General features: G+C 40.5%; 1 protein-coding gene across 1 annotated transcript in view; it reads right to left on the bottom strand.

Moving 5' to 3' along the window:
* Window positions 1-18,276, bottom strand: part of cntfr (ciliary neurotrophic factor receptor) — a 121,912-nt gene that overhangs the window by 28,637 nt on the left and 74,999 nt on the right. The window contains exons 3-4 of the mRNA XM_070924759.1: window positions 4,073-4,190; window positions 2,344-2,510 (exon numbers count right to left, since the gene is read on the bottom strand). Coding sequence (XP_070780860.1) covers window positions 2,344-2,510; window positions 4,073-4,190 — 285 coding nt within the window. The remainder of the gene's footprint in view (window positions 1-2,343; window positions 2,511-4,072; window positions 4,191-18,276) is intronic.

The following is an 18,276-nucleotide window of genomic DNA, read 5'->3' as shown; positions in this document are numbered from 1 at the left end:
CACACACACACACACACACACACACACACACTCATCTAATTTCATCCCAGCTTTGGTCGGATGAACAAGGACAGTTGAGAATCGTCTTACTCCCACTCAGAATTCAGAAGTGCACCAGGAAGCATGAAATTGTTTTATTTATTTACGATCTGCCTCGTTGTCCCTGATAATGAATGTGACTTACAACTTAGAATGGCGTGAGAAAGACTTTTAACAATGCAGGAACAAGGAAGAGAGGAGGGGAGGGGTGAGAGGAGTGGTGAGAGAAGGCAAACAATATGAGAGAACAGTTAGACAAGTCCAAAAAAAGGAAGAGAGACACAGAAAGGGAGAGGGAGGGGCCACATCCACACTAACTTTGATACATGTATTTCCCCCCGGGGATCAATAATGTATTTCTAATTCTGATTCTGATTTGAAAACATACCTTATCCAAATGTTGGTCTTTCAACTGGCACTTTCTTTACTAAATAACAGATCTTTTTAAAGGCCCTCTAGGTACATTTGCCTCTGACAGCTGTATTGAGTTAACAGTTGTACTAAAACAAAAAGCAAGTGATCATATAGAGCACTGGAGGCAAAAGAAGCCAGCTTTAGCCTGTTAAATACAGTAAGTCTACTCATATAACTTAGCAGAAAATGGTAATGCACCATTTTATTGTTTGCTATCTGCAATTTTACTAAAAGATAAAGACAAAAAATGAAGAAAAGTAGTGTGTTTTTAGGCTTAAAAGCAAACTTTGAGAAATCAATCTGAAAATAATAGTTTGGATGGAAGACGTTTGCCACATACATGGCACTTTCAAATTTATCTGAAGAGATTTGGCTGATAGCAAAGAGAAGAGAGGGAGGAGAGGGAAAATTAGGAGGGAAGAGAGGGAAAAGAAGTACAAAGTCACAAGAAGGGCATGCTGGAATGAAAGAGAAAGCAGGGGGAAAGAAAGGAGCAGTGGGGTATTTTGCTATCACAAATAGTTGAAGGATATTTCCTGAGCCAAGGCGCTAATCCGGCTAGCATTAGCATTTTCATGAGTCCTGTGTCCAGGGCTTGGCAGAGCATGTCACTGCCTCATTTGGTTACTTATGTACACACACACACACACTCACGCACACACACACTCTCTCTCTCTCCTTTTCAATACTTCACCCTCTCAACCGACACACTCCGCACAATCGCTCACAGCTCCATTGGTGTCTGTGTGTGTTTATGCGTCATGCACACCCATATCGCGCTCCAAGCAATACAACAGAGCTGAGGACTGCTGGCAGCACTTCCCTTATCTATCAAAGTACTCCTCATTCCTTCTTTAAAATGAATTTCTCCTCTTCGCTGCTTTCCAGTCGGAGTCGCTTATGAATTCTAAGAGTCTTGCTGTTATTATGTAGCCTTCTGCAGCCTAAGTGGACAAAAACTTCACAATCCAAGCTGCATTTCTTTATAACTACTTAGAATATGACCATGAAAGTGGCAATTTCAAAAATAGCCAGAGAAGGAGCTAACTTTTAAGGTTAATTTTCACATTAAATATGCCTAAATTGTGCTCATACAGCAGCTGGTGTTTTGGGTTATCTGGCACAAACCAGACCATTGATTTGTGACTGTCATACCCCGTCCGAGCCTCAATTAAATACTGTTTGCTGCAGAAAGGGTTCAGAGGTATTGGGTTTATTATCTAGTGCCTTTGGTAATGACAGGGGTGCACTGTCAGTGGGTATCTCGCTAATAGACTACGCTGTTGGTTAAAGAAAAAAAAAGCTGTGCACTCTCCTTTCAGCTGGGTGACATTTATTTGGCTATTTAAATTTCAATTTTCTTTGTCTTTCTGGCACTGAGCACATAACTGTGTGTGCAACAAATCTCCAAATGGAACCAGAAGTGAATGAAATCAGTCATCTGTGGTCAAACAAATGCATTAACATTGCTCAAGGGTTGGCATCCTCAAAGAGATGCCTTGACAGTCTTGCATTTTAGTCCTTTTTATTTCTTTGCCAAATATTTGTCAGTCTGTGTGGGGAAAAGGATCTTCGATGTGTCCCTGAACTTAGGTCATAAAGCATTGTTTGTAAAAGTGTTAATATTCTGCAGCCCGAATGAGTTAAGAGGAAATATTTCTAAAAGTTTCAAAATGTCAGTGTGTTCCCTTTGAATCCCTTGAGCTCGGCACCCAAATTAATCCATTTCATTTTGAGCAAAACCTCTTCAGAAAACTTCATTTAGGATCAAATCAGGGGGAAATCAGTGTTACAAATATATACTACATAATATAACGCCGGTCACCTTAACAACAGAATAAAAGGAACAGAAAAACAACACAATAACACATGACACGACATCTCTCCTACCTATACTGGACTCTTCAAAAGAAATGGTGGTGGAGGCTTTCCCCAAGGCGTTCACTGCTGTCACGTTCACTTTGTAGGGGAAGCTGGAGAAGACCTCAGGAAAGCGCACACGACAGCGGTTCTTGTGGTCCGGATCTTTCTGCACCTCCAGTGAACGCTGGTTATGTCTGGAGAGGAAAGGGACATGACACAGGTAGGGGGGGATAGAGGAGAATAGGTAAAGAGAAAGACAGAGAATGGTTCACTCAAAGTTTTTATAAGCTGCTTTAGTTTTACTATCTTACTGACTACTCTTACTGATAATCTCTGTATTGTCCTCTTCATCTCTGTCTCTCCGTCCCACTGCTCATTGTTATTCAAACTGAATAATATTGGTGTTACAACATTAATGAAGGCAGTGCCAACCTGCAGGGGTGTGAGCTGTGGGACTCTGTGATCTGGGAATATCAAAGAGAACATGACGGAGACAGACTCGCTGGGTCTCCATCCACGCAGTTTGAGTATTTAAGGTCTAGCTACTGTTAAAAATGGGCCAGGAGGCCTGAGGACAGGTAGATAGAGGTGTTTAACTGTAGAGGGAAATAAGCCTCTTTTAAATGAATCTCAAAGTGATCCTTTTTACGTGCCATTTAGATTTATCGTTTCGCCACTAAACCATGTAAATGTGGTGTTTTTCTCTCTTTTCTATGAGGTTTTAAAATGAATTACTGACTGGGGTTAAAATGTTCCACAACAAAAACAATGTGAAATCTGTTGTCTAACTTTTTCTCGTGCGTGCAGGCATGTTTCGTTTTTCACTGTATTGAATAAGGAATGCCAACAATTGCACAGAAATGTTGTTTGGTTGCATGAAGCAGAAACATCTTTTTGTGTAAAGAGACATTTTGTGATTAACAGCAAACTAAACGCATTTGTAAGATAAATAACGACAAACTTTACAGATGCATTGCCATATTTTCTGAATAAGTTATGTTCACATTCGAAAAGCTAATTTACTCGCTTCAAATTCTTTGTTTACATTTTGGCAAACTGGCACCAGTAAAAGTATGCTGAACTATCCCTGGATTACTTTGATACTGAAGAAAAATGTTCTGGAGTCATAGGGAGTGTCTTTGTTCGTGATGGACATCTGAGATAATTATATCCTTGGCAAGTGTAAGTCACACTGAATCTTAAAATATGTGTATCATGTCTGTGTGTTCAGAGTTAGGACTCCGAGAAGGAGAATGCTTTTTTTAAGGAAATTGCTGCAATAGGGTGTTACAGGTTTTTAAAGTACTTTAAATCCCTCCAGGGGGGGCGAACCAAACCAAACTGCTCAAAACCAAAGCTGTCCTTGGCACATAACTATGAAAAGTTAACTTTTAACATACATTCTCCATAAAATATTAGAAAACACTTTAAAGGATCATTCTCTGCGTCTTATTGTCCAAGTTTTAGCCATCCTTGCTATTCGTAACCATAGGAGTGCGTCTTGTCTTGCGTTATCACAATGTTGCCATGTTCCGAGATATCAGCAATTACTTTGGTGAGTAAAACGTTCCCATAACTGATTGCCAAAATTACAAAAGTAAGACCTAAGTTGTAATAAACTGTAATTATCCTTTAATTGAAGTCACTTAAAGTAGGCAAGCTCTTTGCATTTCATACAAATATACAGAGATGACTGAAACATGTAAATCCACAAGTAGCACCCAGACGTGTCTGTAAATAAAACCAATGCACTTACTGTACGTCCACTTCAAAGGTAGTGGGGATGTACGTCGGGTGCAGCTGGTGCCAGCTGCAGTAGAAGCCTTTCGGGTAGGTGTTGGATCGACAGGTGACTGTGGGCTCCCGAGGGGGAACTACAGAGAAGAAGAAAACAAGAGAGACAGTTAACTCATCTCCACAGTATATTATTAAGAAGTAGGCTGAGTTTGAGGAAGCGACGAGGAGAAAGGAGAGAGACCAACATATCAGAGTAATATGGATTACATTAATCAAATGCCAAGCAGTCTTGTGTCTAATTACAAGTTTCCTTATTGAATAATTCATTCTTGATCAAATATTTAAACGTCGTTGCTACTCACTTTAAATCAAGTTGTGTCTCTGGCTGTTTAGTTGTGATTGTTTTTTATTTTTTTTAACAAATAAATCCATATTCGCTTGCGGACCGAAACAAATTCTTTTACAGTATAACTTACAATTTTTATAAAGCTCAAGAAAATCTAAAAGTGCTGACAAATCTGATACCTTGAGTCAATTTGCTTTGAGAGCCCATCTTGTTATCAAAATGTCAGGTCAACACTAGATTCAATTCAATGTCACAGACCTGCTCACTCAGTCACTCTGGACGTGTATAAGTCTGCTTCCTCGTACTTTTATTTAATGATTGTAGCAGTTTGTAGCTGTGTTGTATGTTGTGACTGAGTTTAAAAAAAACGATTCATTCGCATTATTTTCTTGCCTCAGCTGTCTGAACTTTGCCTGCATAGGAAACAGTGAACTGAAGCAATTTCTGTAACAATTCTAATTTAAGTGATTGAGAATATGAAAGCAGTAGATCTGGAGACATTTACAGGGACAGAGGAAGAAAAAAAGTAAAGGAGCTGGTGTGCGGAGAAAGGAAGGATATTGGAGTGGTAGAGCAAAAGAAGAATAAAAGAGGTGGGCCAATAAAAGTGATGTTACGCCAACTCCGGCCTCCTCCAAGATTAGGGTCTTTTCTTCATGGCTAGTCAACCGCGCACTCGTCTACCACTCCCTCTTTCTCCCCACAGCTTTTTACCCTTTTACCCTTGTTATCTCTACTACATGTAATATACAGTAATTCATGTAGAGTGTGGCATCACAAAAACAAATTCTTATATGCCATATTTATTCCACTTCCACTTCTCATGTGTTGTTTTCTGTTCCCAAGTTCACACCCCTTCATCTTCCTATTTTCTTGACCTAAAGTAAACTGCAGCTTTTTCATTTCACACATGGTGCTTTACTAATCAGGATTGCTGCAGTATATCGTGTTGACAATATATGGGACTGGCATTTCATTATTAAATACTGGATATCAGCCAATCAGTAATATATACACCTGATATGGTTGACTGATAACAGCTACATTCAGACTTTTGATTCTTCATTTATAGTCAGTAATGTACACCGGAGTTGAATGGGTGGGATGGGTCAACCTGTCTTTAAGAGCCACTAACCCATTCATTGTGGACATGGGAAAAACTGCATGGGCTGATCAGTCGAGCGGGATTTCTCTCCCCTGTGGGGAAAAACGATAGCTCCCAATGTTTTTGCAGAACAGGGTTTCCAGGGTGTGGCCAGAAAAAAAGGTAATAATTATACAGAACAATGTTACAAAGAGGGGTCTTTGCCTACTTTAAGCAGCATGGAGAAGAATGGAATATTTCAAATAACCGGTTCAGCTATTTTCAGTAGCTTGATGAAGTTAAACAACTGACCTAACAAGATCCAAGTGTCCTTGGTTTCACCATCATTTAGTTTAGAATATAAGTGAGCTAATGATTCAGCCATTACTGTTGCAAAATGCATATGTAAAGTCGCTATGACTAATTACTACATTAAAGGCCTGATCACCATTAGCAGTGATTTAAAAAGCTGGTTGACCGGAGATGTCCTGATAGCCAATCAGACAACTTACAACTTCTGCTTCTGCAATGTGTTTTCTTTCTGTAGCTACAAGTAAGCTGCAGTAGTAAGTCTGATTTATCCACTGTATCTGAAGTATTTCTCTCATCACTGAGGTGATTCATTTGCAGCCAGTTTCATTATTCATTATTATTCTGTAATTTTCTGTAGTTCCAGCACTTTTTTTTTCTGTCTCCATCTCTGTTGGTTTACTCTTGGATGCTGAAATTTCCCTCTTGGATCAATTATCTTTTTCTTGATGAAAAACAATCCATTGGTTAATCTTATTTTTTGTATTAATGATGGCTTAGTGGAGATTAATTCACATTATAAACATCTTCACATACTGTTGCAGCATCCTGTCTAATTATTTTGTAATTATGATATCAAGACATCTTTGTAACGTTCTTTGTGAATGGCTCACTCAAAGTGTATTTGGTCACACACGCACCCGCAAGCAAGAGGTAGGCTTGATTGGCTGGTATGGGGTCATTTCACTGTCGCACACAATCAGCTGTGTTTAAGCGGTCACCACGGCAACTAATTAGCCTGTCAATAACGTCAACGATGAGGTGCCAGGGACGACATCCAATCACACTCAATTAATCTCAGAGACTAATTGGGGCCATCTCAATCAATTGGCTTCTCATCTGAGAGCTTCAGTCAAAGTCGTAAACACACAACGTCGAACAGAAAACATACACACACTAACTGTCAGGACGGACAGACAAACAAACACACACACACACACACACACACACACACACAGACAATTGGAGCTGCAGGTATTCCTATAGGCTCTGTAGAATTAGTCACTATCAATCAAACCAGTTTATTAAGAATTTGGAGAAGTTACAAGTTCAACGATAACAACCAAAGATCAGTTTCAGAGAGAAAACAGCAGCAAGGGAAAGGTTAAAAGATTGGTGAAGGAATAGTGGCGTGAAGAGGAGGAGCATAAGTGTGTGGTCACGGTTTATTTGAACTCTGGATTGTTTACTCCTTTAATTTAGTTCATTTTGCCTGGTTCAGAGTGGTGTCAATCAAACCACCGCTGAGACATCTAAAAAGAGCGGTTCATATTGCAGGGCGCCTCCAAGGGGACTGAGGTGTGGTTTGTTTGGAGGGGAGAACGTGATCTGAACCATTAATGTTAAATGACCCCATAACACGAGGGTTTATGTGTACAAGGAGACAGATGTTGACACCTAAATGCCAGCTGCTCATCATGGTTTTAAAGCCAAGCATAACAGAAAGAAGCAAGGACAAATCAAAAACTGGACTTATGCTGATTGAACTTTTAAACTATTTCGTTATATTTCTAGTTTAGTGGGTTTGATTTATTTTTGGTCTTTTATTATTTCCTTCAATACAGTTGGAAGTTTTTTGCTCGTTTTCAACATTTAGTTTTGGTTTAAACCTGAATGAATGCAATGCCAAAATGCAATAAATGAAACATTTCGAAAACGGTTTACAGGAAATAAATTTTTTGGTTCAGTGACGAGGTAAGAAATGCCAGAGAAAAGAAACAGGGTCAGTGTTAGAACAGCAAACACAGCAAGTGGAGGGAAGTAAGGACAGGAGGCGAGGAACTGGGAGAAGAATGGAAGAGATAGAAAGGACCGACATGAGGTATGCAGAGGAAAATAGAAAATATCTGAAAAGAGTAACAGAAATACATGAAAAATGGAGAGGATATGAAACAAAACTTCTTTCATCAGGTTTTATGTGCCCACAACACGCACATGCCCATAAAAGCTGCTGCTCAGTTGCTTCAATAACAATAAAACATCAAAAGCTTTCTATGCATCTAATGAAAATAGAGGTTAAAACAGGAAGAAGACAGAACAAGAGATAATGCACCTGTAGCGAAAAACTAAACAAAAACAGAGAACAAAGACGGTATGAATATTAAAGCAAATACAACCATAATTCAAATTAAAATGATATTTTGCACATTGTTTTTTTGTGAACCATTGGTGAGACATCACCTGAGTCAGTGGCAGACAGGACACCGCTCATGAATAAATGTTATTTGAATTAGTGCGCTTTCATCGTCTGGTTTGAATTGCTAAACACCGAATGGGATTTTGAGGATGCTCTTTGTTAGCCCCATGAAACACACACCTGCATGTGTGCACGTGTGCACATGCACAAGTGCTTAATAAGGTTACTTTTAAATGGTAATAGGTCACAGACTCAACTTAATGCAGAGTGCGGCTCATAAATCATAATGAAACCAACAGAAAAAAAAAGAAAAGACACCCTTTCTGTTGGGAAAATCTCAGTAGATCATGCTTACATTACTTATCATTCTGTTCTATTTAAAAACTGACCACAATGGCCAACCACGGCAGAGAAATCCATGCAAGACCTTTTACTACCAAGTGCAGCCAGAAAATATCTTTCTATCCTTCAAATTCCTAGTCACAGTTAAAATTCCAGTTTTTTAATTTCAATATGCCATGCTGTCACAGTGAAGGTGGAGCATCAGAAATATGACACATTTCTCAGGGAAGCAAATGCTCATGGATTGAATTGACTTTGTGAGCATTGAGCCTCTGGAGAATCACAGTGATGTGTAATTTTAGAGGATTGTTAGTCTCTACCAACAGCTTCCTCACCCGCGGTGTTAGATCAGGAGGTGAGGGAAAGACAGAACGCAGTCGCACACATGTAAGTATTTCATATGACATGATCGAAGTCATGATGTAGTTAGTCTTGGAGCACTGTGCTGTTGTGTTTTTTTTTGTGATCACTTTGCTCTAAATTAATTGATAAGAGCATGCAGCAGCTTATTGTAGTTCTTTCTCTCTCATACTCTCCCTGTAAGCCACACTTCCTCTTCTTCTGTCCCACTACTTTAAACCTGTCACACAAAAATTCAAGGTCTCTCAAAAGAGGATCTTTGTCACAGGAGGGCGCGCACAAACACACACACAGAAATGTGATGAGGGACAATGACATCCAGTGGCCTGGTTGCTAGGCTGCAGACGCTGTAGTAATTGCTATTTGGTTGTGTTAGCAGCCTCCCTGTTGCTTTGTGTGTTTGTGCTTGTGTGTGTGTGTGTGTGTGTGTGTTTGTCCGTAGGCATCCCTATGTGTGTGTGCACATTCATGTCTGTGTGTGCTTGTAGTGGATTCTCCTGCTATGACAACAAGGATGAATGCCTTTTCTTCTGCAATTTCTCCATTAAAAAAAAAATCGGGGCTTATGAAATTCAAACTGGAGCGTCTTTGGCCTTGACAGAAACACAAAAGTTGCCAAACCTTTCCTGGTTCAGAACCCCTATTCATACTGGCCTCGACTCAGTTTCTTTTACTTTCAAGGAATCAGTTTGGCGAACCGCAATCTTTGCGGAACACAGTTAAGTGTCACAATAACAAACCGACAACAGCTATCTGCCTGTCTATGTGTCTATCATGCACATCTCATTGGATTTAAAATCACGTTTTTCATATTAGAGATCCTTCTAGGAAGAACTGGATCCTCTTGGAGTCTGTGCTGCTCTGAATGGCATAACTCGTTTAGGCAGATGGCTTTGGTCTCTGCTCAACGCGGCCTGCCAACGCTGGGCTCGCTGCATTTTAGATTAGCTTAGTCATGTGTCATGGGAAAAAAGAGGAATGTAAATAAAACTGTAGGACAAAGTCATGGAGAGACAGAGACGGAGATGGAGACGCTGTGGTGCCTTTTTGTCCAGACCAGCTGTCGTGGCTAACGGTAATGTAATTGTGGTGTAATATTTTTATCCGGCGCTCTGAAGCTATCCCGAAGCATGAATGCACATGTGAGTGTGTGTGTGGCTGTATGAGACTGGTGTGTGTACTGTAATGTGAATATGCAATTTTATGTATATGTAATTGAATTGAAAGTGCATGCATTTGTCTGCAGAGTATGTGCACTTGTACGTCTCATTAAAAATAAGTGCATGTCTGAGTGCCAAGTTATGATAAGTGTATTTAAAGAGTGCCTTTAAAACCATTAGCATACAGTTTTGCTTGCTTTGAAGTAGCTTAGCTTCCATTGTACATCATTTTATATACATTTTCCCACAATTCAGCATATTTGGTATCTTTGAAAACTTTTGGATCTCTAAATTTAAAATAAGCTAATACAAAACAGAGACATAAACTCTAAAAGACTTGTGTGCGCTCTGCATGTTGTGTGTGTGTGTGTGTTTGTGAGAGGGTGTGTCCTTTATTGCAATGCTATTTGATTATAGAGAACTTCCAATGTCGTTTATACAAATCACTGAGATGAAATTACTGACTCAACGCATAAGAATTGATACATATGCTTCTTTTCTACTTTTCTGTATGCATGTTTTTCTCACCTTCCCATCCTCCCTCTCTCTAATAGTCACTGGTCCAGAGCTGCTCCTCAACATGAGGGAGTGAACTGGGGTGCACACTGACACACACACACACACACACACACACACACACACACACACACACACACACACACACACACACACACACTGCACAAGACAATGATGCCCTGGCATTCCAGGAATGTCTCCGGGCTAATTGGAAACAGCCGTGTGTGAGAGATGAATGAATGAAAGGAGGATGAATACCTTATGAGAGCATCAGGAGTTGATAAGTGAGAGAGAGAGAGAGACAAAGGTGAAGAGAAAAAAGGAAAAAGCCTGAGGTGTGTGCAAAAAATGTAATAAAAAATCAGTTACATTACACTTTGCTCTTCCTATAAGTTTGTCTGTTTAATAATGTCACCATGTTCCCTGATCACCAATTAACTCTGTAATAAACTGGAATTATCCTTTGAGGGAAGGAGTCGTTGAAAGGTTTGCATTGACCTCCGCAGCTCTGGAGGTCAGACACAGGAAGACGACCATTATACCTGGCCACTTATATCACCCCCCCGGTCTCTCACTCTCGCTCATGCTCACTTAGCCACCTGACAGCACAAATCTTTCTCAAACTCGGGAATAACAGCTTATGTTTCACAGGAAATAAAACAAGATCCTCAAGCAGCTTCACACCTCAAGCACTTGTTTTGATTCTTCATACTGCTTCCTTCCTCACGTGAAAACCTCTGATGGTAAAGGTCGCTGATGTTATGAGATGACCAAATAGGTTTCATGACCACAGAATGATAAATTCACTCAATACTCGGACTTTGTGTGTGTATCAGTGAGTTCTGGTGTGATAAGACAACTCTGAGATGGAAAGTTTTCATTCTTCAATGAATAATCCTTACCTGATGTTCATTGTTTACTGTTGCATCAAAAAACATAGTTGCAAAGTCCAAAGTGCAACAGGGGAATCTGAATTTGTTTGTTTTTTGAGAGACAACTATTACCTCTTAGCAGGAGAGCAAATTCCAAGCTCCCTTCCCACTTGTCTCCATTTTCTTTTCCCTCTAAATCCCTACCATTTTTAACCAATTACATTCATTTACTGCTTGTTCCACCTATTTCTCTCTGTCTTTACTGTTCCACATTCATGGTAATGGCTGTCTCACATCCTAATGCAGGTGGAGAGAGCCTCTATATAGAACAAGGGAAACACAAAAACACATCCAAATGCCAAAACTCCTCCAGAAGCCATATGGAGTCAGCCTTTCGGACAAAACAAAAGGCATTTACAGAATTTTTTTTCTTTTCAATTCATATTTCTATGTGATTTAGTTCTTCTGAGTGTGTTTAACTTCAGACCTCTGCACAAACTAGTAGCATTGAATCTACAAGCTTATGAGAGGTCAGGCATTCCTTTCATGCTACTTCATTCTGACCATATTTCATTATTATTCATCTTGACAGCGCAGCGAAGATTGCCAGGAAAAGTTGGGAAACAGCACAGTGGCACTCATGAGCGATTTGTTCATTTAAAAGTAATCTTCTTAGTGAAACTGGGAATTTAATTTTTCAAGCTGTAGCCTCACATGCCTGGACCTTTCTCTGCTCTTTGTTTCAATTCCTTTTTTATTCGCCGCGCTGCTGCCACAGGAAAGGTCTGGCATAGTCCGTCGCAAGTACAAACAAAAGCAGTAAAACCAAATCATCTGAGAACTTCTGTTTTTCTGACACATTACCGATTGCCAAGGAGAAATCCATCTCTTAACTTTAAGGATCAAATGGCCTTCCACTCCCTCAGAACAGGGCCTGGTTGCCTTTGTCAGGTCACACACATTGGCTAACAGGGGATCGAGTCTAGCACCGTGTCACACTCTAAGTAATACAAAGTGACACTCAAAACCTAAGGTATCAATAGTCATCTTCTTTCGTTTTCCAAGTGGGAAATGGAGGACAGACCAATTATTTCCCTCTGCTCTTCTCTTGACACATATCTGACCAATTCGCCAATCATTTTTTTGTGTCAGGCGTGGGTCAAATCCTCGACACTTTCTACGCAGCCCTTTATTGCACTTAACAGAAGCAATACAAACTCTCAGTGGATTTTTTTTCTGCTCAGTACCACCTCAATAACAACTTCAGCCACACTTACTACCTACTTTTCACTGAAACAAAGTGAAGGGTAGAGTACAAGTACATCACACTGATGTTGGACAAGACACCTGGAGAAAGTTGTGAGTGGGAAGGGAAGGACTAAGGAGGAGGAAAGCTATTGAGGTCGACAAAATGCCAGCACACTAATGAAACTAGAAATTACCATTCCATCACAGAAAATCCTGTCAGTACTACTAAGCAGTAGATAGCGTTTTACCGTGCAAAATTGAAATTTCAGTGTGTGAAAGCTGTTGAGTTGAGATGTTGCTAGTCTTCCTAAGAGGTAAAGCTCCATGTCACCATGGCAATAATAGCCTGAGGCTCTGTGGCTGCTGCGACAATTGCCTCTTAGCTGCAAGGTTCATGAGGGTGAAATGAGTGACAGGCTGGGATTGACCAATCAGAGGTGTCAGTCTGCCAAATGCGGCTAACAGCTAACTGCCATCACTCACACACAGAGAGAGATGAGACAGGCAGGTACCCCCCCGAATCCCCAGCGTCTGAATCGAAACAGCTGACTCCTTTAAATTTAGCTGTCAAGATTCAAAAGGTAGACAGACAGATAGGCCGGAAGACAGAGAGACAGAGAGGAATCAAAAGTGCCGGGCCTGTAAAGCTTGAGGCCATCATTGTGAATTCAGCCAGCTGCTTTGTGCAGGGCCACTGTGCTGTCTTTTTACATACACCATGTTCTCTTTATGGAGGTATGAAAGGTGTCACATTACTGTGGAGGAACAAAGGCTTGTTCTGCACAGTCTGAAACCTTTAGATACACATATAGTGATAGAGAAAGGGCAACCAGGCAGCTGCACACACACACACAGTAACTGCCTGAAAGCAAAAGAGCAGGCGAGAGCACACACACAAGTACACAACCAACAAAACCAACAATAAGAGAGACAGTATTTTATGCAGTTCTGTAGACCTTGAGGCCACTATAACAGATATTCTTGGTAATACTGTAATGCACAGAGATTTTAAGCTACATGGTTTCAATCAGGTTCTCCACACACCAGCTGTGCTCTAGTCAATCTAACCCAGCCCCCCCTGAACAGCCATGCTGGAAGATCTCAGCTCTTTGCAACATGAGAGAGAGAGTTGACTTGACCGAAAAATGTAACACTTTGCCTCAGCAGTATCCACTAGAAAAGGCTAATAAAGTATCAGTGCTGTGTACATAATGTGTGTGTCCGTTAGCTGATGACAGGTGTGGCCATAACTCATTACTGTGTTGGGGAAAAGGCCACATGCTTTGAGCGATTAGGGCGGTGTAACAATCCAAATTAATTTCAGATCTTAGATTTGGCATGCTGGTTCATTTGGACGGACTCGACCCGGATCCACAAGGGAAGCTGAAGATTTTGCCTGACCTAGTTCAATTAGCACTGCATCTGTCAACAGGCATTTGCCTAGATAGGGCCAGGCAGTAGTTCAACATGTCATAATTTATCGACTTTTAGCAGAATTGTATCATGGTCCTCCAAATTAAAAGGACAAAAATATGTTGTTTGTCCATGCCCTCTAGAACGCCCTTATCAGCAGGACACCATCATTCGTCTGTGCCTTCTAAAACCACCACAAATTAGAGGTGCTCAGTACATGTACAAATTAATCTTTATCAACACATTTTCAAAGTTAACTGACTACACCGAATAACCATTGTTACTGACTGAATCAGTAGCATTTAGCAGTGGAGCTCCCTTCACCGGTGACTGAGAGCACTGTTCACAGCTCAGCTAGGATTCACAGCACGCCTATTAAAAGACAACGAATGACACACAGAAAAAGCATGCTTTTATGTGCTGAGCTGAAGGTGACAACTTGGACCAGCGACAGAATGAATGTACTACTGACCTGAAGACAGTCAGAATCTGAACTGAAGCACCTTTGAATGGTGACATGTTCACTTACTGACGTACATAATGAAGTGTATTTGCATCATGATGCGACTGCTTAGGAAAAAGAAGTGAACTAACTACATAGTCAGTTGAGTCTTTGAATTGAGCTGAACTGTGTGGCAGCATTATGGTTAAGATAGGTCTTGGTGCAGTTCAGGGAAAGTTCATGATTTTGGTTCAAATAAGTACTTCGCTAAGGTTCCAGGAACTTTGTTGTCATGGTGACAATAATAAACAACTGGTTAAAGTTCAGGTACAATAGTGTTCATGTATGTAAGGCACAACGGTGCAACAACTCTGCATACAAACAGTATGTTTATATGTATCAGGAAACCGCAGGACACATCATGAACAAAAAAGAATAACACTGTGAAATGTAAGTGTCAATGCTGCTGCTGAAATTCGATGTGAACTTTTCCCTCCACAGTTGTTAAATTCACTTCAGCTCAGTGTAGAATGACCTGGTCACTGTGCATCACAGATGTGATTTATTGCTTGTCAACAAAGAGGAAGCGCCACAGCAAGGCAATGACAGCGTGAGGAATAAAGAATGCATCCCATCTAATGGTTGTAACGTGTCCTCCTGTGAAGATTCAGATCCAAAGCAGATAGCGTAATCATAAAATCCAATTCCCTTGTCCTTGAGAGAAAACGTCCCTAACTTTCCAAGAGGCGAGAACGGGCGAGGGGGAGAGCTAAATTGAGGCAATAAAGCGAGAAGGAGTCAGTCTACATGTTGAATTGAAGGAACAAACAGTGATCTCATTCCCTCAGCAGCATTTTGGCACAGACACAACCACAGCAGGATGCTCTTATCACACCTATCCTCATCCCTTTGAATCCTGTTTGGATTCAACAGCAAAGAGGGACAAACAACACACGAGCCGATGCCTCAGTTAACCCTGAATCAGGGTGATTTTTTCTCCCAACTTTTATTCCTCTCTGACTTCCAACTCCAACTCCTGAAGTTGATTTTGTCATATAATAAAATGGAAGTATTGGGAGAGATCTGAGCAAAAAAACGCCAATAGAACATACATTTTTTCTTCCCTGAAAGATTTATTGTATGATAAAGTCAACTGAATTGAATCCCTAGGACAGTTGTTCCATCTTGGCTTAGAGTGAATTTTACTTGAGTCCCCATGTCACAGGTTTGCAGTTCAACCAATGAGTAATGTTCCCTTCGGAGATTTTGTTTTTCAGAAGCTTGAAGAGGTTAAAACTATTTTGCAAGAAATAAGCAAAGATTAGAAAAAGACATCATCTCTGTAGCTGACTGATGAGAAATGGCAGTTTTACTGTATATCTAAATATTGAGGCTGTAAAATACAGCTGAGCGTATCATTTCCACCATGAGGTTATAGATGCCAGTCCGTAGTTTAAAAATCACGACTGAAGTGTCATTTATTAAAGCACCAATTGCTGGGTATATCACATGAAGATCAATAGCTTCTCTCTTTCAGAGTCAGAGAGAAAGGCTGGAGGCAGGGGAGAGTACACCATGTATCTTCTCATTCTTTCACTCTCTCTGTGTGTGTCCCACTTCTGTCCCTTATTTTACCTGTTTCTCTTGCTTTTGTCTCCCCAATCATCCTTTTTTCATTACTTCCGCTCTCTATCTCTTTCACTTCCTCCCCACCCCGTCTGTTCTGTGGTGAGTTCAAAACATGGGCATCAACCAACCTCAACCTTCACAACCTATCATTAGTTGAATACAAACAGCTTCATTGGCACTATACTATACTTTACAGTATATCACAGGGCTTTGAGATGGCAACCTGTCATTATATTTCATCAGCCAAGCTGTTTTTAATGGTGTTGAATCGTTGAATCGTTGAATTGTGTGTGTGTGGTTGTGTGTGTCATCTTGAACATATTCCAGTCATAGAAAGTCAGGAAATTCTATTCTAGGAATTAATTTTCATTCTATTTTACAGAGAAAATTCTACCCTGTATGGGTGTAAAACCATGAAGGGAGAGGCAGGCAGACAGGAGGGAGACATGAGAGGGGTGAGGGAGGGGGAAGGGGGGGGGGGGGGGGGGGTCAGAGATTAAAAGCAAGGAACAGAGTTAAAAAAGAAAGTGAGTGGGCAAGAGAGAGAAAAAGAGGATAAATGACACTCATTGTTCCTTCCTCTTGCTGTCAGTTCTCAGTAATGCTAATCATTAGGCTAATCTGACAGGATGGTACACACACACACACACACACACACACACACACCATGTCCCCTTGCCCCCCCGTGTTGCATTCCAGTGCCCAGTGTCAATGAGAGGGAACCGCCACATTACATGGCTGTTTGTTCTCTTTGTAGGCTCGCCTGCAATGCTATCAGGACCAGGGAGTGTGTGTGTGTGTGTGTGTGTGTGTGTGTGTGTGTGTGTGTGTGTGTGTGTGCATATTTGGACACAACTCTTAACTCTTTTTTTTTTTTTAATAGAAGACTATGATTAATTTAAACTAAAAGCAAATTTATGATCAAGTCATGACATTGAAACTGATTTTTGAAACAGAATATTTGTGAAATATACTAATACATGACACTCTGCCAGGTTTACTGACACCATGTAGTTTTGTTGCCATGCAGAGAGAGCAGCTGCAGTTTCTCCATCATGAGAATTTCATTAAAAGCAGACTGAAATGAAAAATGTTGCATCACTTCTGGCTTTGTTTTAACAAAGGAAGCTCTTAGATTTAAAACATATTTGCCTTTTTGAGATTTACTGTCAGACTTCTTTATACCAATTCTAACAATACGCCATATGATTTTATTCTTTCTTTACAGTTGTGGTTTGTAAACATAAACATAAAATGAGCTTTTAATTTGAATTATATTGGCCTATGATCTGTGCCCCTTTTCCTGGAATATCAGGGTATCCTAGGTTTTACTCTGGCCTTGAAGGGGCGCTCTTGGTGCACTGTTTAGCCTTGAAAGCAAAGAAATGAAGGGGGGACTTGGAACATTTGCTGTGGTGATATAAAGGTTGGGATGAGGGCAATCTGTATAATGATTTTATTAAGTAATGACTTAATGAAAGTCCACATTCAAACAATCCAGCATTTTTTGAATCTGAACTTCCTCTTTTCTACAGAGAGTAAACAGGAAAAAAAAAAGTTCTTAAAAGTCTCCACAGTACCGAATGATTCTCACTCTCAGTGAAAGTTGAGGAGGCCTCACAATCTTGGGCTTAAGTGGGATGCAGTACCGTTAAAAAAGTGTGTGTGTGTGTGTGTATATATATGTGTGTGTGTCCTGAGGGAAAAGAGGGATCTTGGTTTAGAATAGGTAACAGTGGAATGTAATTGAGCTGAAAATTGAAAAGCGAAGCCGTAGCAAAGCCAAGCTGGTGTGCGTGTACGTAAGAGTGTGTGTTGTGCAGGTATGCTTTGGAATGTGTCTATATGTGTGCCTTTTTTTGTGTGCATGATTTTATGTGTGTGTGTACCTGAGTTTGTTTGTGTTTTAAAACCAGAGTGGGATGCCAGTGTAATCCTCGCACAGCCGGACCCCCAAGGATAACAGAATTTACTGCTGTGTGGGTGAGCCACACAGGCATGCATACGAGAGCACGCCCACACACACATACACACATATACACACATATACACACACACAACCCCATGCCGACTACCTGAGAGAGTAAAGAATAGTGAGGATGAGAGCATGCTGAGTCTCGCTCCCCTTCTCCCCAGAAACACTCGCTTGGAAAATTGGAAAGAGCTTTTGCCGTCTCCTCTGGGCATCACTCATGATGGTTCATTTTACACAGTATATATATAATATACTGCGCATAGAAAGGTGATATATGTTGTTACAGTATAAAGCTGTTTTTTACCATATCCCCACACTGTTTCACTCTAGGTCGCCTTGAATAAATAAGTGGTATAATTAAACTTTGCATATTACAACCAAAGATGTAAA

Source organism: Enoplosus armatus, chromosome 18 (genome assembly GCF_043641665.1).
Source record: "Enoplosus armatus isolate fEnoArm2 chromosome 18, fEnoArm2.hap1, whole genome shotgun sequence".
Lineage (NCBI taxonomy): Eukaryota > Metazoa > Chordata > Actinopteri > Centrarchiformes > Enoplosidae > Enoplosus > Enoplosus armatus.
The sequence above is the reverse complement of the archived record's forward strand: the minus strand, read 5'-3'. Positions and strand labels throughout refer to the sequence as shown.